A 24,845-nucleotide genomic window follows, 5' to 3' on the forward strand; every position below is an offset into this window, starting at 1 on the left:
AAAATTGGTCAGAAAAGGCAGTAATTGGCCAAGAGAGTTAATATTTCTGTCTGCAAATGAAAACCCTTTGGCTAAACTCACCTGGCAACTAATGGCCCTTTAGCCGGCATTCTGGTAGTCTGGTAGGGACTACAACTGTTTCAACTGCATTAACACAGACTCTAATTTTCCCCTTCCATGGTGAAAATTAAGTGCTGGCAAAATAAAGGACTTTAAGGTAAGTACAATGACAACTACTTTGACATTTCTGTTTGTTTAATTTATTTACACGTCATGTGTACAGTAACATATGTCGCCCCTTTAGGTTTTTACAATGTAACTAATATCATGCCCTGGCCAGAGGGCAGTCTTTGCAGCTTTATTATCTCTACATTCCACATTCTGAAGTGTAATTCTTGTACATGTATTACATAGCATAACAGTGATGTATGACTTCTTCTCCACTTTAAACCCCAAATAATCTATTGTCCTGTCCAACCGCTATCCATCAAACCAGTCTGCTGAACATGTGCAGTGTGCGTCATACAATATCCAGCCTGGTCCTGCTGGGATTTCCCTCCGAGCTGTTATCTATCAAACTGACAGACGTGTCATAATTACTGGAATGGTTTCAACCCAGGAGCAAATTTCCCCGATGTAATATTACATGGAGGATGCATGATTTTGATTACTTTAGTAGGAAAAATCCTACTGCAATTTGTGCATTTGAGCAATGAAAAATTTTAATAGCAATAACTTGTCAGAGATGGTAAAGAAAGTGATTGAAGCGCAACAACAAGTAATGGCATTACTCTGGAATAATTACATGATTACATTTCTTATGGACTATACAGTTATATATTGAGCAATAGATATGATCTATCTATTGAGCTTATTGGAATCATTTACAATAGTTGACAACTATATCAATCCTGTGATATACAATGTAAAATTCACTTCTGCAACTTGTCAAGCCAATAATTCACGAAGACTTAATTTACCTGAGGATGTTAAAATCATTTACAGCCAATTCTGGACCACTATGGAGAGGACTGACTTCAGCTTTGGAAACACTTTCTTTACTGACAATAAATGATATGTTTGCAAAGCCGAAATCAACCCAGCAGAAAACTTTCTATGATTTCTTAGTTTCATTCTTCTTGTTGACGACTGTTTCTCTAAAGTTCAGGAGAAGAGCGGCAGCCTTTTTGGGAGCTTCTAAGCCGATGGTGTGTCCGCAGTCCTCTACGATGTCCACCTGTAGGGATGCTGTCATCTTTTTCTTTATCACATCCAGGCCGCTTATGTGAAGGGCCTGTTCAGGATGAAAAATTCAGGAAAATTAACAAGATCTACAGTAATATGATACGTTGATGAAGGTTGGACATCTAGGTAATAAAATACACCAAAAGTAGTTACTCAAACAACCGGATAAAATTTCAAAATTCTATCCAGTTGCTTGAGTAACTAAGTTTTGGTGTACAGTAATATGACTTTTCTAACTTGCAAGAGTTGTAGCTTGTGTTGTTTTGGAATGAATAAATGCTACTTAATTTAATGTGATGCTGGCATCTATCACCAATTTGTACATAGAAGGCTCATTCGAGTAAGTCGCTTTAGTCTTTTTCTGCAGTCTTCTAGAAATTGTACAATTCCGACAGCAACTGGTTGAATAGATTGCCAAGAGTTCATCTGAGAAGACCAATGTCATTGAAAGTGTTTTTGGGGTAAGATTTACCAAGATATCACATTTCTTTGTCTGAGAAACTTCAAAGGATATCGTACACACCTTGTCATGTCTTCCCCATATCACCTGTGTTGGTGCTGCAATCTTGCCAAGATAGGGAGTTAGTCCATCTTGTCCAAGTTCCAACATAGCATCAAACACTGGAACAGGAAATATTGCCACACATAGGTCAGCAACACAAGGGATGTGGAAGGGATAAAGTGATTAGATTCATTGAGATTTACCACACTTGGCTGTACGAATGGCTCAAACATTAAAGAAAACAACATGTATACCAAAATTACTGACTTCACTGACATTACTTAGCAAAGAAATGATCACATAACAAAGTTCCATCCAACTGATACCCACTGATTATAGTATCGTCAATGAAGGTTAGACATCCAGCTATCAAGATAAACAAGGAAACAGTGATACCCAAGCAACTGCCGATAGATTTTCCAAAATCACTCCAGTTGTTTGAGTAACTGTTTCCTTGTGATTAAACGTTTCACTCACATTCTTTGTTGAAGTTTACGTATGGTCTGGAGTAGTCCACATATCCTTTCAAAGCCTGTGGAGGGTGCACAACTAAGATGAATATTTGGAGGCCATAAATATTTGCCCAAAAAATTTCACATTGGAAATGATTTTGTTCGCAGTTGGTAATAGAGCATGTGCATTATAGTTGTTATGTGAGGGTGAGAGGGGGAACAGTAAACTTTAAGGTGGTCAATAATGATAAATCATATCTATATAACAATGCAATCCCTCAATAAGAGAGACGAGTATTTAGAAGCAAGGACATTATATAGATAGCAAGCAAGCATTCCTTACTTTACGAAAAATATGTCTAACTAACTGTGCGGAAAGGCAGTCAGGCACCTGACAAAGAACAAAACAAGAAATTAACAAGAGTTCCACGACCTCATATCTCCATGAACAATTCTATTCATGCAAATAACTTACACATTTGCATAAGATATGCTTGGTCATAAACACCTTTATCTAACTTACATATGTTGCAATATTGACAGGTCTATAATTTTTTAATTAGATGACTTATGGTGTTTTGCATTAATTATGCAAATAAGGAATTTATTTGCATAATTGGTATCTGTTGATGCTCCACTTTCCATAAACTACATATGTTACATGTATTTGAGTCTGATAATGGAAAAAACTTGCAAGTATAGATTTTCCTCATCAGCTATGCAAATTAAGTCACAATTAGCATAATTTGCACTTCATTGTGTATATCTCTGTCTAAGCTACCTGCATACTAAGTATCATATTGACAATCCTATAATTTTCCAATTAGATGAGATATGGTGTTTTGCATTAATTATGCAAATTAGGAATTTATTTGCATAATCGGTATCTGTTGATGCTCCACTTTCCATAAACTACATACGTTACATGTATTTGAGTCTGATAATGGAAAACACTGCAAATATAGGTTTTCCTCATTAGCTATGCAAATTAAGTCCCAATTAGCATAATTTGCACTTCATTGTGTATATCTCTATCTAAGCTACCTACATACTGAATATCATGGAAATCGGTTGTTCCTTTGTTCAGTTATTCTCCTTAGAAGATTTTCACAAAAACGCCCCTGCAGTTCCAGAGGAAGCTGCTAGGGGGCCCAAACCTACACCACTTCTTTGTTACATCACAAGCTATCTGCCACCCAAAAATCAAGACCACAGCATGTCCAGGTCAAAAGATACAAAAATTGAAGTTCCGCTGCAGTACCAAGATCACATACCAGGGGGCCCAAAATCGACCTTGAACTTCGGCTTCACAACACCTGCCCACATACCAAATATCATCGTAATCCATCAAGAGGTTCCTGAGTTATGCTGACTACAATAGTGCGGAAACACAAACAGACAAACAGACAAACACACAGACACACCCAAAACAATATCTCCATTTTTCATGGAGATAATAAAGCACAAATAACATAAAAAGCAGAAAGCATTGTTAGATGCAGAGGCCATATGAAAATGTGATTGCAAATTTCACTTTCAGATTAGAAGCTCATTCAGATTCATTTGTTATTAGTATTAGCCCTTTTCTGTTATCTTCTGTTAATGCTATTTTCATACATGTAGATAAGGCCACACCAATCTAATTTCTTGGTTAACGGATTTTTATTTTCCACAAAAAAAAAATTTTAGAAAAAAAAATCATGAAACAGAAGGCTGGGCCAATCAGGTACTGACTATTGAAGGAACCTTGAAACAAAAATCAGACATTTTAGATTAGAATGAAAAAAATAAGCTAACAGATATGATAGCAACGTGGCTCTATTCTGGCGATCTACAAATAATTCAGCTTTAAACCACCTAAAAGAACCCAACACACTTATCGAGAAGAGAAGGGGTGACCCGGTGTGCTTGGCCAAAAAACGCGAGCCGTAGCGAAGCCGCATTGCACAGTGCCACTACCACTAGCTACTTGAAAAAGCATCATGCTTCACCTTAAATGAGGATGCCTTGAAACGAAAAAAAACACACCTAAAAACAAGAGCTTTAGTTTCCGTACCTGTTTAGGAGGTATGAGTGACTTGTTGTACAGACAGATGTCAAACATCTCCTCTGCCTGCTCCACAGTTTCAGGGATCATCACATGTCTGTTTCCCCGAAAAATCTTCTCAAACATCACACTGTTCTCTGGGACCTTTATACCTGTGGGGTAAAAATCAAGACAAAAAAGAAAATACATTGTAGTTCATATCATAAGTAAAACATATTACCGTCATGGTAAGGCAGCTATTCTCAGCTACTGGTATCATGATGATTGTATTTCTTTACATGCATTTCTACTAGGAAGGACACAGTGACTGAATCACCATGTGTGTGTGTGTAACATGTGTGTGTATGTGTGCACAGTCTTGATGCCTATTAATATTAAAGAATAACTTTAGAAACAAAAAGTCTTGTTTTATGTGTCTGAGCACTGTTTTATATCATGATTCATGATGTTTTGAGGTTGGCATTGCCTTGATAATTAAGTTAATGAACTTTGTAATGGCTCTAAGTAAGTTAAAGTAATGGCTCTAGATCATGATATAGATCAGGAAATTTTTTCCTAAGATTCTTTCTTTTGGCAATGCCAGTCTGGAGCCAAGGTAACCTAAATGTATACAGTAAAAATGATGTGATGTATTCTATACTAATTCGTCAAACCAGAGCTGATATACTGTAGAATTGTCAAATAATACTCACCACCAGGACAGATCATTGTGAGAGCCCACATCTTCTCAGGATATGACGCTGCGTAGCAACCGGCGAGGCCGCCACCCATAGAGTGTCCTATCAGATGGAGCGGGCTACGGTCAAGACCAACTACGCCGATGAACTATAAATAGCAACCAAAAAAAACATGTCATGACATACACATGTGGCATCATGTGGCGCAATCAGTAGGATGTTTTGCTCTGTCTCAGAACCGAGAGGTCCCGAGTTTGAAACCATTGATGCCCCGGAATGTTGTGCCCTTGGGAAAGGCACTTTACACTACTTTCCTCACTTCACTCAGGTGAAAATGAGTACCTAGTTTCGGTTAGGGATGTCCCTTGGATAGGACGTTAAATGGAGGTATTACTAGTGTTTGAGGACAGCCACACATTGAGCACGTTAGAGAACCCACCACACTTATCGAGAAGAGTAGGGGCCCTTTTCAGAGTACGTTGATGAAGGTTTTTCAGAGTACATGTAAGTGGTTCAAAACCAACAGTCCTATATATAATGGCCACAATTGTCATATTAGCGCCGAATGGCAGCCGCTCCAGACCCTTGCGATCTAGCCCCGCCAATTGTAAGCTCCTCGCAATTCCTTGCTGCGAATAGAGAGTAGTCAGCCCACCCAATAAAAAATAATGGAAAATAAGCATTAAACTTTTTCATTACTTGAAAAATTCAACTTGGCAATAGAAGCCACCCCTGTACCTGGTGCAGTTTGGCAGCATAGGCTTCTACAGTCAGGTCAGCCTTAGCCTTGATGCCGGTGTCTCCATGCCCAGGCAAGTCTACAGCAATCACGTGCAGGTGTTTTGGCATATGCTGCAGGTGGAAACACATGTTACACATGTGCACAGCTGTTTGTGGTCTAAGTGGTCCTAGCTGAGGTGACAACTGACTTGGTGCACAGCATCAGTTCTTTTTAACTTCCGTAAATGTTCTAAAAAGTTTTTTTAACACCTCTACGGTCAGTGATGTAGGCTACAACAGGGCTTTAATTTTTTTTTCGTCCCACTCATTGTTTAGGAGCCCATGTTGTTGATTTTTGTTGTTAAATTTGCCATTTTAAACTTACAAAAATACATTTTCATCAATTTCATGTCACAAAGTTAATATTTATGGGTGGAATTATTTTTCGTCCCAATAAGCAAATATCTGTCCCAGTACGGAGGGACAGGTCCTGGAGACAGCCCGGGTCTACATATAATTTTCAAGGGTAAAGAATCCTTGACAACTGACTTTCCCACTTTTCATTTGTCTTATGATTTAAACAACAACCTTAAGAATTCAAAGTCAGAGGAAGGAATACTTGCACGTATGAAAGCGAGTAGTTGTAAACTGACCATAATCATCTCACAAAAAGTCTCCTTCCTGTCTGAGAATCCATGCAGGAAGAGAAGCGATGGCTGGTTCTTGCTGGGCCGGCCTCTCTCCATGTAAGCAAACTGTTGCTCCCCCACTTTCACATACTTGGTGGTACAGCCCGCCCTCCATTTGTTCAACCTGAGTCATATTATAAGGACCAGTTAAAAAAACAACTCTACAAACTGAGACTCTTAGAAGGATTGTCCTTTCAAAACACATCAAACAAAATTAAATGATAATGCATTAGGTGCCTCAGATATTCTTAATTTACCCCCAACACATTTTTTTGTCTTTGCTAGATTTTTTGTCTGCTTATGATATATCTTGCAAAATTTGTACGAAACGGAATACTGTAAATTCAGAAATATTCACGGTGGTTTAGTGTTTTTCTTTTTTTACTTTTTGCCCGCCTATGACTGTAGCGTTACTATTGTTTCAAACGTGAACACTCCATTTTCGTCCTAACGCGAAATAAAAACCATGCGAACTTAAATGCATTTACAGTATGTAATTTCTGCGATATTTTTAAAACTCACACTTAAAAATACCTCATAGAAGGCTCCACACCAAAGGTGATGCCAAAAACAACAATTTAAACTTTAAGAAAAAGAGAAATAAATGGCTTCCAATTTGTTACCTCAGAAAGAAATGCACGATGTAGGCAGGTTGGAAGTATATCACAATGATAGCCAGGGCCAGAGTGGTCAGAACAGCTCCTCCAGCCAACTGGACAATTGTAGAGATGACCTCCATCTTAAAGGACCTCCTAGTTACAAGTTAGATTTATTTGACCTGTATCAAAGTAAAAGAAAGAAAAGGATATGAAAAAAATGTAATATTAGTAATATCATCAGGATTAAAAATTTGTAGACGGCCTGGTTAAAAAGGATTTCAATAGCCTGTCCTGCTGGCATTTTTTTACGCGATTTAATTCATTTAACGTTTGTCTAATTTCCTAATCAGGTTATTGGCCCCTGATTTCTTCTGTGCTGCTGTGGCATACTTATTTCCGCATTTGATGCGTTTCACTGCAATATGACGGGTTCAGTTGAGAAATACCCTCAACCCGTACATAATTAATATGTTATGGGACCCGCATACAGGCACTGTATGTGCTACCCATATACATGTATCATATAGGTGGGCCCAGCAGGACAAGAGTTAAGGCCCTCTTACACATTACAAACTGAAATTGGCTTGGGGCCCATGCTTTACACCTGCCATGCTTTAATCATGCCACTGTATCATGTGTTTTGTGCCGCGTAGCAAGCAAGCAGATGTAAAAATTAAGAATTTTAACGTTTCTAGAAAGGACCGGTGCTCCTGCGGAAAGTGTGAGCTTGAGAAACGTTACGGCTTTGCCTTTCTACATCTGCTTGGAGTTTAGGTACATGAATAATGGACAGCAAACTCGAGGGCCTGATTGGTTTGTCGGAGACTATCTAAAAGCTAGGACGGACTTCGGACCCTGCCAACTTTTGGATATATCACCGTTATGCAGTATTAGATGAATGAAAATGTTACAGAAAGACGATTAATCATCTATCCTCTTCTAGAATCGCATGGTTGCACAGGGAAACATTAACAAGAGCGCCTATGTCACATTTGCTCGCGGCAGCTCACAATAATATATATTTAAATATATATGTGAAATTTCCATCTTAAAGTAAGCTCCCCGGCAGCTTCCGGCCGTAATTTCGCTTTTTGTCGCAAAATCACACGAGGTCACGAGGTCACATCGGAACTTCATATCTAAATGTATTACAACTCTTCGGACGTGTCTGAGCTTACCTCTCAATGGTACCCCCGTGCGGTTTTCGCCATCATGTTTATGACAAATCTACCTACAATTTGATATAAATTCTAAATGCGTACCACGAAGAGAACTTATTCTACTAATGCCAGTTTGGTGGGAAGTTTGAATGGGCCAAATGGGACGCCATTTTCCGGTCTGTCGCAAAATCGCTAATTTGCATAAAATGGCCGAAATCTATTGTCGGTAGGTCGTTTCCCTGTGGGTTGGTCACATCATCGTCATCATCATCATCATCATCATATTTCATACTCTTGGTCGCATAACCGGAACTTCAGATTAAGATTGGGAGCAGTATAAGTACCTGTCTTTTGAAGACAGCTGAAATCCCCTGCCTTACCTGTCCTCCGACATGTTCGAGTGATCTTTCACCCGGTCTGTTGGTGTCCAAATGATCCGCCCACCTGTCCCACCGTGCACCACTGCCCCCTATCGAAATATGGCAGTACCACAAGTAATAATGTCAAGGGATGGACCATGTATCAGAAAAATTGTAGGGAGTTTATTTTATAATAAGCCATTAATTGATATAATTCCTACTTTTACATTTTTATTCGAAAGCAATTAATGTTTTGTAATATGATTACTACTGTAAGCCTAGTTATTTTTTGTCATTCTAGTGAAACCATTTCAATATTTCTTTATAGCCCCTACAGACCTGAATGGTATATTCCCAAGGAGTCCCAGGGGTAAAGGTCATCACGATCGCATTACACTAAAATGTCAAGAAAAGTATTTGTTTATAATGATATATGTTATTAAATGGACAAAAACGGCTTTTATACAAATCTTCAAATTTATTAAAAGTCTACTTGGAATGTAATTTGTATTTGAATGTGTTTATAATCAGCAAAGCTTGTGGCCATTCTACATTCGAATGCCATCCTATTTTCCCGCGCATTTTTAAGATGGCGCCGGTTGTTGTGAAGTGTGTGGTCTCCTACAGTTCGCAGGTGAGAATGAAGATTTAACGATAAATAGAAGTTTAACCCGTCCCTCAAAAAGTTCCCTTAAATCTCTAAAGCTGCCTTGAATTTTTGATGATCAGTGGTTTTATCTTATGTCTTTTATGTGCCTGAATTATAGTTTTCGTGCTTGTGGGGAGGGGGGTGGTGTTAGAAGTTTCACGTCGCGCAAGAAGAGTCCTCTACGCAATAAATCACGGAATTGCATACATTTTTTCATGACAGCATTATAGCCGCGTCTTTGTAGTGTCGACAGCTAATAATTTTGTGCCAGTTGTGGTCCTTCTACTAGTACTATTCTAACTTTTTTTTTAAAGAAGAATGAAAGGTACAGAACACAACAACAACTGTCATAGACATCTGGATCTCATAAATTTGCATATACGCTGCTAACCCAAACAAAAGAATCATTTGCAAAAGAATGGCGACATTGTTCTACTGTGACATTCATGTCTTGATCATTTACATATTTTATTAGAGACTAATCAAGGCATAGAGATGTGTTAGATTACGGAACTAGACAATTTGTTTTAGCACTCTAACTTTCCAGGATAACCTGTGTATCTTTGATGCCCCATTATGTTGTCCAAAGTTTAGATGTGACAGGCAGTCTAAGCTAAGTAATAAGCCCATTCATGGTTGCAACTACGGATGTGCAGTGTCAAAGGTAAAGGGAGGCCGTCCAGCGCAGGGCCGCCCGAGTGACTCTGAATGACTACCGGCAGACTAGCAGCGTGACACAAATGCTCAATGACCTGCAGTGGACCCTTCTCTCTGAAAGGAGGAGGAACGCCCGCCTCACCTTTTTCTATAAGCTAGTTAATAACCACATCAATATTAATACAGATAGTCTACTGAAACCAGCTCAGGGGCGCAGCCGGGGAAGCCACACGCTCAAATTTCAACCACTTTACGCCCGAACAGACTCTTACAAATATTCATACTTCCCCCGCACCATACCCTGCCTGGCGCGGTTGTTACGGCTCCCACCGTTGAGTCTTTCCGCGCCAGGCTGGAGGCCTGCCCGCCTTAGCCTAGGACCTCCTCCCCCCCTACTTTGTCCCTAGCGGGGTTATTTGGGGGTATCTATGATGATGATGATGATGATGATAGTAAGGTAAAGGCCCCTGTGACGTAAACAAAACCCGTCGGGACGTTGTTATGCAAATCTAGACAATGTCGAGATGAGAACTGTTTACAAGCCAGGCGCCTTCACCTTTGACACTGCACATGCGTAGTCGCAACCGTGAATGGGCTTATTCATTCGCTGTCGGAATCTAAATTGGCGAACCAGGCAGTGTATAAAAATTCTGCATAACACACCATAAGTTGTACAAAATACAGTAACTCAAGCAACTGGATAAAATTTTAAAATTTTATACAGTTGCTTGAGTAAGTTACTACTAACTTTTTTGTTTGTGTATCTTATTACCTGGATGTTTTCATCAACACACCAGCTCTACATTTGTATGTCTCTTCCATCTGGTATAACCCATGCATGGGGATTGTTTGTTCCATACTGCAACTAGTACAAGCTCATCATATGTTATTAATTTTTTCTCAGGACTCTGTCCATAAGGTGGACAACCTGCTGACAGCCCAGGGAGGCAGCTGGAAACGCTGGCTGTGCGCCTCTGACGACAGGTCAGGGGTCATGGAGGCGGAGCTACAGCTGGACAGGGCCTGCCAGATCGGCTATGTGGACATCGGTACCTCATCTGTTTAATTTTTTATTTGCCCCTCGTAATGCATTTCCTTGTAAGCTGTACTGCTGTACTAGTATGGCCACTCAAATGTGGGGCTAGTTTTTCCCCATTCAAATCTCCAATTGCAGTGCTTGTTGTTTTGCTTTATACACAGTCACTTTGCAAAGCACCTCACAATCCTACATTCCTGTACCAGTCTTGCAACTTTTGTGATGTATTGAAGATATTCTGACATTTTATCTGCAGCCGACTAACAACAATGTGAAGCATTCACAATGAACACTGAAATACATCCTTTGGAAAAGAATGTCATAACGACAGATGTCACCCCAACTGTGTGACATGATAATTTTGAACAATAGGATCAATGAGCTCACACAAGTTTTGTGATTTCACAGGTAACTCTGGTTCGGCGTATGTGGAGTTACTCGTCGGACGGTCATCCTGGACCCGCTCGCGGGAGTACGTGACACTTCTGCCCGCAACGATGTTCATGAACCCCATGGAGAGCAAAGCGGGGAAGAACAAAATGGTCGTACGGATGTTTAATGAAAGTAAGACTCACATTTATTGAATAAAAGCATTGCCTTAAATGGAGGTTGCATATGCATGTGATTGTGAAAGATAGGTAATCATTATTCTGTATATTTCTTTTTCAATGGGTTTCTGTTACCTGTAGCTTTCTGTAAATGAAACAGACCAAAAAACTACAAAAGGTAGAGTTGCATGACTATTATACAAACAAAATTAATTATTTGGCTCATACAGTTGCACTATGGAATCAACATTTACAAATGTGCTGCTGTTTTTTCTAATGAGATTTGATTACCGGTATTTCCTGTAGGTCTGTTCTCAGAAGAGGGACGTAGCGAGGTGTGGGACCGTGTACGCATCGTCTGTCGTCAGCCCTTCCGCAAGGATCTGCAGTTCGGACTGTCGTTTTTGAGACTGCGTACGCCAAGCACAGATGTTTCTAGTCCTCCAAGTCCAAGAGTTGTGGTATGGACCATTTGGTTTTCAATGAGCATCAAATGATTCTGTTTTTTTTGCCACGCAACCACAATGGGGTTGCTGGCCTAGTGGCGGGTATGATGATGTCCTCCATTCTGTCCACCCTTCCTTTTCTTCCAAGCTGCAAACAGGCTGTGCCTCGCCAGAGGTCGCTTCATGCAAGGCCAGATGATCGCATTTTGTCATTGCTCATTGTTGACTATAGTTAGTAAATGTGTATGCGCAGACTGCTCATGATCCAATTCCTATTGGCAATCTAAACGGCATCCGAGAAGGTTTTAAATTTATACATAGGAAAATAGTGCGGCCATAGGGCGGCAAAAATTATGACAGTTTTCATGCAAGATATACATTTGTGACGATCGATGGGGAGGGCACGGCGTAACGAAGTCTATACAAGTCATTACACGTACAACAACTATTTCATCCTCACCATTATCTAATGGTTGTGTGGCCAGCTTTTTTTAAAAGCATTTCTTGTTGTGTTTGTGTGTGTGAGAGAATAAAAGATCCAAATTCTTTTTTAAATGACAAATCATCACCTCCATGTTCCAGGTGCCGTCGGCCACAAAGGTCAGACACAACAGTAGTTCCAGAAGAGAAAGCACCGCACCTCCCCAAACCCCTGGCACAGAATCAAGTGTTTCCACAGAGTGGTGAGTTCTGCAATTCCTGTTCACCTACATGTATTGGTGTTTTACATCCCTTACGATTTATTTCCAATCAGGGTTCGAAATAGTGGGTGCATGTTCACCTGTGTGCACCCAAAATTGAAGCTGTGCATCTAATTTTAGACTGTGGGTGCACCAGTATTTTTGTACTCTATAGGGTATAAATGTTTCTCTTATACACAAGCATACAGAATATTCTTGAAATGTAAGTATCAGATATCAATATTACCTTTTGTTGTACTTTATTTGATGCACTGCTTGGTTGAAATTTGAAATCTGGATAGAATTACAGATTGAAGTTCCTAAGAGAGGCAAAAGCGTCAAACTTTATCTTATGTGGTGCACTCAAATTTTTTCTGTGCACCTAATTTTTTTTGGTTGGGTGCACCAGTGCACCTATTTAAAAAAAAAAGAATTTCAAGCCATGCAAAGGGTTGTTAACATGAGACTGAAACGTTGTTGAAAGAGACAAGTTGCAAGATTCACCAGACCTAACACACAGCCATGTTCTGAAATATTTGCGTCTTATTTAACCATTTTTGTCTGTCCTTTAGGAATGAGACCATAGAGAGCACAAAAAGTAGACTGCTGAAAATGGCAGGTACATCAGAGGATCCTTCAGAGCACCTGGGGCGTAGTGCGAGGATGGTGGTGGCAGCAGCCAGCAAACAGAAAGGCAAACATGCGAAAGGGGACAGAACAGCAGATACACCTACTGGTGTAGTAAACCAGGTGGGTTAGACTTATAATGGAAGCTCATCTGTGTTGGTAGTAATTATAATACAGTGCTAAACTTTCTTCCAACACTTTGGTATTCACGGATCATATTTTCGACGACCACTGTCGCCTTCTTCAGGATCAATAATGACCAATCACTGCCAAACGTAAACTCGCGAGAGTTACAGACATGTGACTTTATTGACACGTGTCATTACGGATATGTGACGTCAGCAATTGGTCAAGAAGAAGGCGACAGTTGTTGTCAAAATTTTGATCCGTGAATACCTTAGTGTTGGAAGAAAGTTTAGCACTGTATTAGGGTTAGCTTGTTGTTTTACAGTTTAACAGGATCTTTGTAATAGCTTTATTTCATTACATAGGAATGTTTTTAATTTTTCTTGATTTGACATCAGAAAGCAAGAACCTGACTTTTGATTGTCAAATGACTTTCTCACTCTGATATCAGAGTATGGTTATAATGTTATAGTATTGTATTTGTTATTGTGGCACAATCACTGTACTGCACTGCCAGTCAAAGCCCGAACTGAAGTCCTTAATAACTAATATTTTGTTGTCTCTCTTCTCAACAGTTTGAAGTCCTAAAGTTTTTGGGAAGCCTGGATTTCACAAAGATGGACATGGACACTGTTATGTACTCAGGTATGGTGTCATTCTTCTTACATTCTAAATGTTAAAACAATTGTGTCTCGTGTGATAAGAAGCAATAGTCCAATACGATGCTATAAAGTGGTGTTTGCTGAGCTGAATAGGGATTTTTTAGATCAAGGCTGTTGTACATTCTTAGAATTTAACGCTTACTCTCACCACTTGTTATCTTCCAGACCTTAAGACACAGTACAAGCAAGTCCTGGGTCGTAAGCTGACCACAGAAGAGAAACGTGTGTTCCTTCAGACAACCCAACAATACCTTGAACAGTACTTCTCTCAAACCAAAGACTCCGGGAACAAACAACAAACCAATGGTGGCTCCAACAAACATCCAGAAATAGAAGCAATGGCTACTGAATCTGTACCAGTATTGAAGGACACATCAAGTAAAAGAAACACACAACAGAAGAAAACAGTACCTCCAGTAAAAGTCCCTTCTGCGGAGGTAAAAAGGAAAAGAGGAGGGAAGCGAAAGCAGCAGAGTTTGCCGCAGCCCCTGACAATGACTACGCCCGTAAAGATAGACAATGCAGACAGTGGGTTAACGAGTAGACAGCTCAGGGCTTCGTTTCTGGCCAGTGTTGTGGACAGAAGAGATGGGAATCAGCCGTGTGAGCAGATTGATATCCCAGCTGAGGCAAGCTGTAGCAAACCAACTCCCAAGAGGAGAGGAAGGAAGGCATCTGCCGCTGCTGGCTCAGCAAAGAAGAGACCCAAGAGATGTAACAGGTGATTATGATGTTCCATTATCATCTTTGAATCCTTTGGAAAACAGAGAAAAGCAGAAAGTGTAACTAAAATGGTCTCTGTATTGTTCATTTCTGTACACAATATTAAAACTAAAAGGTACTTATGTACACACACAATGCTGGTGATCTTGAGGTTGCAGTTCTGTTCTCTGCCAGTAAGGGTGCCCCATAGAATTATATCATGCCCACTAGATGCATGCATACATAAATGGTACTTATAGAAATTTTCTGCCCTTTTTTATTCTAACAAGGTATCCTTTACCCCTTTCTTATTCTGTTATGACCTCGTCCTGACACTAGATCTTTCTGCTACCAAGCTACTCTCACACCTATAATTAAAATCTTTGTTGTCCACATTTCCAGAGATGTTGTTTTGATACATACCTGTGTTCACATCTTGCAGGAGTATGTACCCTGTGGGTGACACTCAGGTCATGGATGAAGAGCCCTCCTGTTCACAGAGCTTCAGTGGGAATGAGCCGTGCAGTGCAGAGGCATCAGGGGTCTTGGCAGAGTGTCCAATATGTGAAGGTACGTAAACTTATGTTTGTTTGTATTGCATACCCGGTAAACCGACTCAGGGTGTAACACACCAGGTTTATACTCAAGAGTACAAGCAGCTCGAAGTTGCATATTTATTTGACAGATTTATGTGATCCACTCACACAGGGAAGGATCCCTAGACTTTGCGATAAGTGCGGTGGGGTCTTTAACGTGCTCGAGTTGTGGCTGAGGATGACAGAATAGTTCTTTTAACAAATATGGCGGTTATTTAAACATGATACCAGGGCTGTCTCCAGCTTTACACTCGTTTCTGTCCCTCTCATTCATTGTTTGAAGCTCATGTTGTTGATTTTTCCATCAGTTTCATCTTAATGAAGTTCAAATTTTTGTGGAGGAATGGTGTGAAATTTTTGTCCATCCCAACAAGCTTATTTCTCTCCTGGAATGGAGGGACGGGTACTGAAGACAGCCCTGGTAGATACAAGGAGAGAGTCCAAGAGACATTTTCTTAAAGGAAAGCTACACAAAAAATTGAAAATCCTTCTATGCTATGCTTGATATATTCCAAAGTCAAATTCTTACTTCAAGTTGTTTCACATAAGTCCATCATAGTTCTGGGATTTTCCACAGTTTGCAACTTATGCCGTGCTGACGCCTTCTCGCCTGATAATTGAATCATTTGACGTCGGTGTTTCAAATTTTTCACCTGATGATTGAATTTTAGAACACTGACGTCATATGATACAATCATCAGGTGAAAAATTTGAAACACTGACGTCACATAATTCAATTATCAGGTGAGAAGGCGTCAGCACGGCATAAGTTGCAAACTGTGGAAAATACCAGAACTATGATGGACTTATGTGAAACAACTTGAAGTAAGAATTTGACTTTGGAATATATTAAGCATAAGCATAGCATAGAAGGATTTTCAATTTTTTGTGTAGCTTTCCTTTAACTGGCATGTAATAAAACAATTTTGTACATTGTAAGATGATTTCTTTCTAAAGATACAAATGTTTACCTCTTACAGGGAAGTACCCATCTTACATCATCGAGGCCCATGCCTCAGAATGTACAGGAGATTCACCTGATGACGACTTGCCGAGTCCTTCAAAACCTTGTGGATCTCAGCACGATGAATACTACATGGCTCCAGCGAGACTGGTGGCCTGCCCCTTATGTTCTGTGAAGTTTCCACCATCTGTTATCCAGGACCACGCGAATGCTTGTGCAGACAGAGATGTTATATGTGTATTCTGAAGTGTGAAGTGATCGGAAGAGAAAATATAGACTTATTGTGCCAAATGGCATAAAGTGACTTTGCCATTCTGTAGCTCTTTGTGTGTTAATGACACCAGAAGTTGCTATTCCATGTATATTATTTTGATAATGTTCTGATTTAGCAATCAAAATTTGCCTCTAAAAGGTACATGTACATGGATTTGTAAATTCATGATTTCGGTACTTTCTTTTTTTATTCTATTCATTTATTTTACTAATTTATTTTTCTATTCTTAGTTTGCAGATTAATCTGTACAGTGTACCTGAAGTTTTGTCTATTTGCAAAAGATTCTTGTATAGCCACTTTTAACCCATTGTTGCACTTTGGTTCCTTTTTAGCATTTTCTTGAGTATCCTTATGGACATGCGTCTCATGGACATATGTATTTGTTATTGTTGGTCTATTGAGACTTTTTCCTTTATTAAGAACAATTTGTAACATCACAGCATTCTGTAGAATATGTACAGATATTTCAAATTGTTGTATTTTTGTACAGTTATACTGATTTCGAAATACATTGGCATGCTCTACCCTTAGTCTGTGTTGTTCTTTTTTTTGCATCTATTGAAGCTTTTGGTAGACTTTGTTGGATACTGTAAATGCATTTAAGTTGGCATGGTTTTTATTTCGCGCTAAGGCGAAATTAAGGTGTTTGCGGTGGTTTTATGTTTACGGCAGCGCTATAGTCACATACTGCTACAGTACTGGACAAAAATGTTTGCGGTAGTCTTGAGCTCGCGGTTAAACGGTCGCCGCGAAAACCGCGAACATAATACCACTGCAAACATTTCTGCATTTACAGTAGTCTTCAAGAAATGAAGGTTTCGTAAATTATCAACATTGATAAAGATTATGGTCTCTCAAAGATATTGCCAAAAACGAACAAGCAACCAATAAATTCTAGTTATTGACGAAGCCCCTCCCTCAACAGTCACCTATGGTTTGTCACAGATTATTATAAATACTGCTAACAAAGCTGTTGGTGACATACTGATTAGGAGCTGTGCAAGCCCCCTGACCCATCCTCTCTCGGTTGACAGGTGCATTGATAGGTGCAGTATTATCCCTACAGCTGGCGTACTAGTATACACCATTGCATGTATCTATTTTAGACCACTCCCCATTGTACAACATTTCATCACCACCCTATTTAAACATGTGGACATGATTTGATACGATCAAGTGCTGTTACTATTTGTGTCCCAATATTATATCTCACATCAAAGCTCCTGTTTTGATATCTCGTGTTCTAAACATGCTATGGTCATGATTTCTGAGTGGTAGATAACTCTTGGGAGGGAGAGTAAGTCGTGTGGATATGGGCTCCCTAGCGGCTTTTTTTGAACTGCAGGAGCCGTTTTTGTTTCAAACTTTGAAAGAACATAGATCAAGAAGGGGTTGACGGACCGTCATGATTTTTTGTATCTACAACCTCACATCAAAGCCCCTGCTGTTAGGATCAACATGTTTATGTGCCTTCTTGGAAGTCTGTTGTTGTGGACATAAAACATAGAAATAGCATCACCTTCATTATAGTATCCAGTAACGTGATGTTTTCTAAGCTGAGTCGTACTTTCTGGGAAGTCGCCCAAGGTTTTGATTTTATTTTAAAGAACAGGAGCTATTAGAAAACAAACCGTAACATGTATTTGCTGATTGCAACAGTGGGAGTAAGGATGAAAGGACATGCATACTTATCAATTACATTTTATCCTTACAGAAGTTCCACAAATAGAAGGGAGAAATTGCAAGAATCGTTTGAAAATTGAACATCAACACTTGGGGAGACGGCACCACTTTTGTTTATGCTGTTCGCGTGGTGCAGACACTGCACAAAAATAAACAACTGCAACCGCAAGAGACGTAAACATTTGAGGGGCTTTGCTCCTTTAAGGGAAGTCATAACACAGTCCAAATCTGCGTGATGCCTCGTAAAGGCCAGATAACCTACATAGCTACGCTGATGACGTAGGTGGGTGTTTTTCTATCAGCGTTAATAACAATTCTTTAACACAGGAAGGGAAAATTGTACTTGTTTAGACGCATGTCTGACATTGGAATAGATCTCAACAACTTCATACTTTACCGTCAATGGACAGATTATCTGTGTTTTTAGTTTCTTAGCATTTTAAATCTTGTGGACTTATTTTCTTGAACTCTTCAATTCTTACTTGTAAAGTGGCATTTCTCGTGCTCCTTTCTAAAATAAGTTTTGTTGTGATGATTTACATTGAAGATAACCTTGGTCTTTGTTCTTGACCTTTGATAATTTAAAAGGAATCTTAGTCATTTGGCGAGCTAATTCTTTTAAGACCAGTTCTTCTAAGGCTAGAATGGGAATAGTGTTATCACGAATCCTGTCTATCTCTGAGTAAAGTAAGAACGAGACGTGGTTCCGGACTGACGATGGTCTCCAGATAATGTCAGCGGCATATCTGACATGTTTGGGATACGTCACACGCCGATCGTTCGCTCGACTGAAAACCAGAGGGCTGCGATGCCAATGGGGGTCCATAAGGTTACAAGAGGTTATTCTTTTGGTATCTATAGATTTTTCTAGGATATCTTTACTTGATTTGTTGAGCGCTGGCCTTTGTCTTTCTAGAGTCAAATTTTGAGAGCTGTCATTTTCTTTCTAGAGGGAAAACCAGAGGGCCGGCCATGATACCAATGGGGGGGGGGGGGGGGGTCCATAAGGTTACAAGAGGTTATTCTTTTGGTATTTATAGATTTTTTCTACTAGATTTTTCCTTGATTCTTTTAGTCCTGTCGTTTTCTTTCTACCGTAAAAATCGATGTGCAATGTTTTATGCGACTTATTTTAGGTTATCAGTGATCTAAAATCGCTCGTAGTCTTCTTATTCGTCTCTAGCTAAACATTTCTTTATTTCCTGAGATCAGTTCATGTACGACTATATCAATGCGACAACGCCTGTTTCATGAGTACCCAAACGTTAATGAATAGTCTCTAGCTAGTAGTGTGAAGTTTAGTTCTAATCCACCTAGAGAATATACCGTATACGTTGTCGAAATGATTCTGAGAAAGCCATCAATGTAAACATGCTCCGCATTTGGTTCATGAGGAACAGGCCACAAAGAAGGGATTGCGGTCTTATAATAAGCTACTAAAATGGACGAAAACAAATTACACACGTCCTTGACAGAGGGCAAATGCATGGACGACAACTTTTGAATATTTAAAGCTTCTGCAGTATAGAAAACTGTATAACTCAGCGAAGATCACCTCTTGCAATGCCCCCTTTGATTCTTTCTTGTCAACCTATTGGTTAAACCACCCACTGAGATGGCCTGGAGTCGTGGTCAAACGGCACGTTTCAAGGTCCATATGCTTCTGCTATCATACCCTAAGGTCACTGCAAATGGTATGGGCCTCCTAAAAATATAACACGGAATTCCAACAGATGGCCCATACGACACAGCCACTCGACGTGCGATATTCCTGGACTGACTCTCAAAAATACCTTCATTCCGTATTTTACTCCGGATTTTAGCGTTGAAATACGTCATTAAAGCACCCCCCCTTGATGTTGATAAAAACGACACAGAAAGCAATGTAAGATTTGTCTCCACTCTCTTGTGATGTTTGGAGCGACTTGCTGTTGTACAGCACGCATATAAGATATATCGACCATATTTACATTTTTATACACTCTCGATTGCTTTTTCATCGTATTTACATCGGTGATGCTATGACTCACTGTTCTTTCAAGTCAATAATTGTACAAAATATGTGTGTGACCTTTGACCGTTGATCACCGTTCCGTTCGTCCTGTGCATTTGCTTGTCGGTTCATTTTTTTTATATCTTTACAAAATTTCTTGTAACTTTTTACTTTTCCACACTTTCGCACATTAACTGGAATTTTAAGAACGAATCGCTACGTTTATATCTGCACACTTACCTCAATCGTCTTACTAGAACCTTTCTCTACTTTCTTCTACTTTGTACAGTGTCTTACTTCAAGTCTTCATGACATGTACACTCACATGTCTTCGTCACACGTCATGAAGTCATCTTCTTCAGAAGTGCTCTTGCTCATCCCTTTGAAAAACATCCTTTTGAATTTCCTCTTTCCTTGTCGCGTCTGGTCGATTCTGTTCAGTTGCGGGCTCTTCAACGTAACGGTTGTCTCGGATGTGTACGAATGTTCTGCCATGTTTACTGATGACGTCGACGCGTCATCCCAGTCCGCCATGTTTGTTGGACTTGATGGTGGTGTGTATGTGTCCTCTGATTCCGCCATACTTGTCAACCGTGTTGGCTCGGAAACGCACCTGGTTTTTCTCCCCCTAGGTAATGATGAGCAAGGGGTGTCGATCTGGCACGTTTGGAAGTCGTCGTCGGATGCATCATCTGGCATTTCTTCCGGCCAGGCGAATGTAGGAGACGTTTCTTGGTCGACGGGAGAGGGCGTCTTTGCAAAAAACATTCGGGAGGGTGGTGGGGTGTGTGGTGGAATAAACGCTGGGCTTCTAGGAGGAGTCGGACTCGTTTGTGCTGTGATGTCCGTTATCGACGAACATTGACTTGGAGTGAGACTAAGTCTTGGGCTTCTTGGAGGAGATTGTATACCTGGTGTCCCTGGTCGTTTCAGTCTTGGGCTTCTTGGGGGTGATTGTATTGGTGTCTGTGGTCGTGATATTCTTGGGCTTCTTGGTGGTGACTGTATGGGTGTCGTTGGCCCTGACATTCTATTAGGTGAAGCAGGTGGGCTTGTCAGCGATAACTGGCTGGTACTTAGTCGTGCTGACTTTGAGACCGGACTTAACTGGTTGGGCACTGATGCCGTTGCTCGTGATTGGTCTGATGCATCAACAGGTGCGCATGGTGTGACCAGAGACTCCGTACTAGCTGTCGCATGGTCTAACTTTGTCAAAGGTAGGCGTGAGATGGTCGGGCTTGTCTGTGCCATTGGGACATTGGTTGGTGTGTACACGTCGTCTACGGGTATTTGCAGAACACATGGTGTTGTCTGCTTCCTTATCCTTGCAGAATCGGCCGAATGCCTCCTTTTGGTGATAAATGCGTTATTTTTGATTTCGTCTTCGTCTTCAAACTCTGGGGCGACGTACGCTCTTCGAGCACGCGTGCGCGGAGTGTCCGGGGCTTGATTCCGCCTGACAACCTGGTCCGTCACGACGATGGAGGGAGTGTTGTGTCGTAACGGAGGACTTCTAGATCTGACTAACAGGTCGTTGTAATCGTTATCCGTGACAGAGTCTGTGCGAGGAGATCGCAATGGTTGAATGGTCGACTCGACCGCGTACGTACCTCTACAAGGGTCTCTTCCAATGACGTCTTGTCGCCTTAGTACTCGTCTTCTTTGCACGGGGCTGTGACCAATCAAAGAGGATCTTGGTACCTTAGGACTTGCTGGAAACGATTGAGCTGGAGCTGTCTTCTCTAGTCTCTGCGCATGCGTGTGTGATAGAGCAGGAGGTCTTTTCATCTTCGGAGTCGTAGGACATGGCTGACGACTTGGTGCTGGCGGAAGTGACGTATTGTGCGTGTCTTGAACAGGAGGTGGAGGTTGTGATAGAAGAGGTGATCTTCTTGATGGCGAAGGCTGGCGATTCCCCGCACCCTGGCTATCATCTTCCTTGTCGTCTTGCACATGCCCTTCCGTACTGACCGCCTCTGGTCTTGGAGGTGCAAGGAGGTTGGACGAATGTCCTGTAGAATCGACACAGTTCTCTTTATTTCCGTCAGCCGAGGCGTTATCCTCGCGATCGGCTGCAAACATGACATCTTCCCGCTTTACCTTCCTCGAGAGTTTCCTTTCGAGTCGCCTGACTATCGACGGTCTGCGGTCGACGCGTTCTCCATTGGCTAGAACACGAGGTTTCCTCTTCAGCCACGATGGTCTTCTTTCGGGTTCGTTAAAGTACTTGCTTTTTAGGATTTCATCTGGAGTTGGACGTGACCTTGGAGTCCAGCTGAGCATCCTTTGAATGAGATCTTTTGCCATTGGAGTAACCGAAAATGGTAGAGACATTTTTATCAGGAATACTTTCGATTGCCGCTTTAGTTGGTCAACTTGTCTTGTGCTGATGCCCTTTTCCTTAAGCACACTTTGTCCGATCAGTATTCTGTACAGGATGCATCCAAGTGCCCACACATCTGCTTTGAAACTGAAGCCATCGCCGGATAGCACTTCGGGAGCGATGTAGGTCGGAGTTCCTCGTATCTTGGACGACTTGCCGTCGGCAAGGTTCGTAGCAATGCCGAAGTCGGCTATTTTGACCTCCATGTCTTCTGTCAGTAAAATATTTCTTGGTTTCAAGTCCCCGTGCACGATTTCCATGGCGTGTAGATAGCTGGTTCCCTCGACTATCTGACGGAACCAAAACTTGGCCTCGCTGTCTCCGACCACGGGTTTCTCTTTCAACATGTCCTCCAGTGATCTGCAGCAGTATTCCATGACCAGATAGAAGTGTAGAGTGTCCTCGAAGAAGCTATGAAACGCGATAACATTCTGGTGGGAGAGCGAGCTGTGGATTTCAATCTCTTGCCACTGGGAGTTGCATCGGTAGCGGTCGTGGTAGGCGTCCTTTTTCCGGATGACTTTGATAGCAAGTTCCAAGTCCTCGGTATCGCTTACCTTGTAAACCGCCCCGTACCCTCCCTTCCCGAGCAAGTCGCACACTTTGTACTCCTCTCCTGTGTTTGGGTCGGTCAGGAATCTCGGCCTAGGGGCGGACCTCGGTAAGTGCACCTTGATAGACATGTTGGTCCCTTTCTCTCTCTCCCTCTCCACTGTTTTATCTCTGGTGGTCTTGCGCGGAAATCGTCATCAGGGGTTAAATATCCGCAGCCTACTCTACGTATGGAGGCTGCTATCAATAAACACTTACAGAAGCGGCCCAAAATAGCAGCTGGCCCGTTGCGTCAGGCACGGCATGCGCCAGACTTGGAACGTTGTTGACTTAAGCGTGCTTTGGCGGTGCCCTATATGTAAAACCCGGATGGACGAACCGTTCACTTCAAGGGATAGGATTTCTTAGTCATTTTTTGTTCAATCATCGTAGTATCATAGATAGTACTACGTGTCTATACAACCCCTTGTCTTGACAATATACCTTCTTGCTATATCTATTACTTTTAATGAAGAGCAGTGTTATGCGAAGTTTCCTCTTTAATGCAGTCAAGGCCCACGCTGTTCTAGTCACATCCAAGTCTGTGGACTCGTCCGGGAAATGACGTAAACGGCGGGCATCTATGCTGATCGTTGGCTTGATAATTGGTTCCAGGCGAATCTCAAAAATAGCCTTATCAGTGAACTTATAATCAAACTGACAGCAGGGCTTAGCGTTCTGAGGTCAAGCCCCTTACTTGACTTATAAGTTTATAAGTCAGGATTGAACTACAACGAGAACACTCGCTTTAAGAGAGCGGAACGAAACACGTTTTCTTCCTCAGAGTTACGCACCCCATTTCACAGTGTTGCTATACCTTATCATTACTAGCAGAGAGGGATATTAAACTAAGATTCAACTAATACTAATGTTACCTTAGTACTGTACATATAATAAACTGAAACAGCAGCTTGGAGCGGTCGAAAATCATCCGCATCGATTCTTTGATATCAAAAATGCGAGTACTGAGCGATAAGAAATGAATATGTCACGTCGATTTTAGGGTTGAAATATCATGACCAGCAGAAGTCAAACTATCACGAATCACAGGCCTTACTTGTTCCGATTGATAGAACGGATAGTGGCAAACTGCCAGCTGAAACTGTTATGTCTACCGCTACTTGGTCTGTCGCCTCACCTAATATTTGCCTTCGGAATGACGCACGTCCGCTCCTTGGGTACACAAGTCTGGAGACCTCGCACCCTACCGAAGAATAGTCCCCATCGTGCCCATACTACTGAAGCTTTATTAGAACTCGTAACTTTTCACAACGTCTTTAACTTGTGTGGCATACTTGATACGTTAAGAGTGAAAAGTATTGAAGAACAATTTACACTGAGGCTGACATTCAAACCTAGCCTCTATGATATATTATATCAATATGTATTTGATAGAGTGATATTGCACCCCAGACATACATGTATACTGTTACCAACATATTATATTCTAGAGCGTTAGCATGTACATTATTCTATAGATTATTTCTACTGTTAGCCATAGATTAGATTAGTCTCGATATTTGCAATAGCTCAATTTTCATGTTCGTAAGTTGCCATACATTGTACCAGTTACAATTGTTGCGCAATCAACTTCTTCTTCTTCTATTGTAAAAAAGCAACGATAAACATGACAAGTTTTGTCAAGCTATCTCACGCTTTTATTTATCTTTTTATTGTTAATACACACTTGCCCTCTGTTTCTGGCATAGCTACGAGGGCAAAGGATTGTGAGCAGACACAGGATTCATTGTTGTCAGCCATTCCACTGTGATGAGCTG

General features: G+C 41.0%; 3 protein-coding genes across 5 annotated transcripts; 1 reads left to right on the plus strand and 2 right to left on the minus strand.

Moving 5' to 3' along the window:
* Positions 1 to 237: 237 nt before the first annotated feature.
* LOC136437250 (monoacylglycerol lipase ABHD6-like) lies at positions 238 to 8,603 on the minus strand. 3 transcript variants are annotated; one of them, XM_066431734.1, is made up of 10 exons: positions 8,472 to 8,603; positions 6,956 to 7,110; positions 6,297 to 6,456; positions 5,662 to 5,775; positions 4,939 to 5,071; positions 4,256 to 4,398; positions 2,543 to 2,590; positions 2,225 to 2,279; positions 1,769 to 1,866; positions 238 to 1,294 (listed from the first exon to the last, which is right to left on the minus strand). In XM_066431734.1, the coding sequence occupies exons 2-10, from the start codon at positions 7,069 to 7,071 to the stop codon at positions 1,115 to 1,117; spliced, it is 1,047 nt and encodes a 348-aa protein (XP_066287831.1). In that variant the 5' UTR covers positions 7,072 to 7,110; positions 8,472 to 8,603; the 3' UTR covers positions 238 to 1,114. The 3 variants fall into 3 exon arrangements, with proteins under 3 accessions (XP_066287831.1, XP_066287839.1, XP_066287845.1); XM_066431742.1 differs by having other exon boundaries at positions 8,436 to 8,596; XM_066431748.1 differs by lacking the exon at positions 2,543 to 2,590.
* Positions 8,604 to 8,961: 358 nt separating this feature from the next.
* LOC136437229 (uncharacterized) lies at positions 8,962 to 16,947 on the plus strand. The gene is made up of 10 exons (XM_066431712.1): positions 8,962 to 9,084; positions 10,661 to 10,805; positions 11,201 to 11,356; positions 11,647 to 11,801; positions 12,369 to 12,469; positions 13,039 to 13,216; positions 13,795 to 13,864; positions 14,047 to 14,602; positions 15,026 to 15,153; positions 16,160 to 16,947. Exons 1-10 carry the CDS (start codon positions 9,040 to 9,042, stop codon positions 16,387 to 16,389), a joined length of 1,764 nt encoding a protein of 587 aa, XP_066287809.1. The 5' UTR covers positions 8,962 to 9,039; the 3' UTR covers positions 16,390 to 16,947.
* Positions 16,948 to 19,986: 3,039 nt separating this feature from the next.
* On the minus strand, positions 19,987 to 23,348 carry LOC136437218 (uncharacterized). Its single transcript, XM_066431702.1, has one exon. It carries the CDS (start codon positions 23,157 to 23,159, stop codon positions 20,415 to 20,417), a length of 2,745 nt encoding a protein of 914 aa, XP_066287799.1. The 5' UTR covers positions 23,160 to 23,348; the 3' UTR covers positions 19,987 to 20,414.
* Between the last annotated feature and the right edge of the window lie 1,497 nt (positions 23,349 to 24,845).

The sequence above is a fragment of the Branchiostoma lanceolatum genome, chromosome 1 (assembly GCF_035083965.1).
Source record: "Branchiostoma lanceolatum isolate klBraLanc5 chromosome 1, klBraLanc5.hap2, whole genome shotgun sequence".
In the NCBI taxonomy this organism is placed as follows: domain Eukaryota; kingdom Metazoa; phylum Chordata; class Leptocardii; order Amphioxiformes; family Branchiostomatidae; genus Branchiostoma; species Branchiostoma lanceolatum.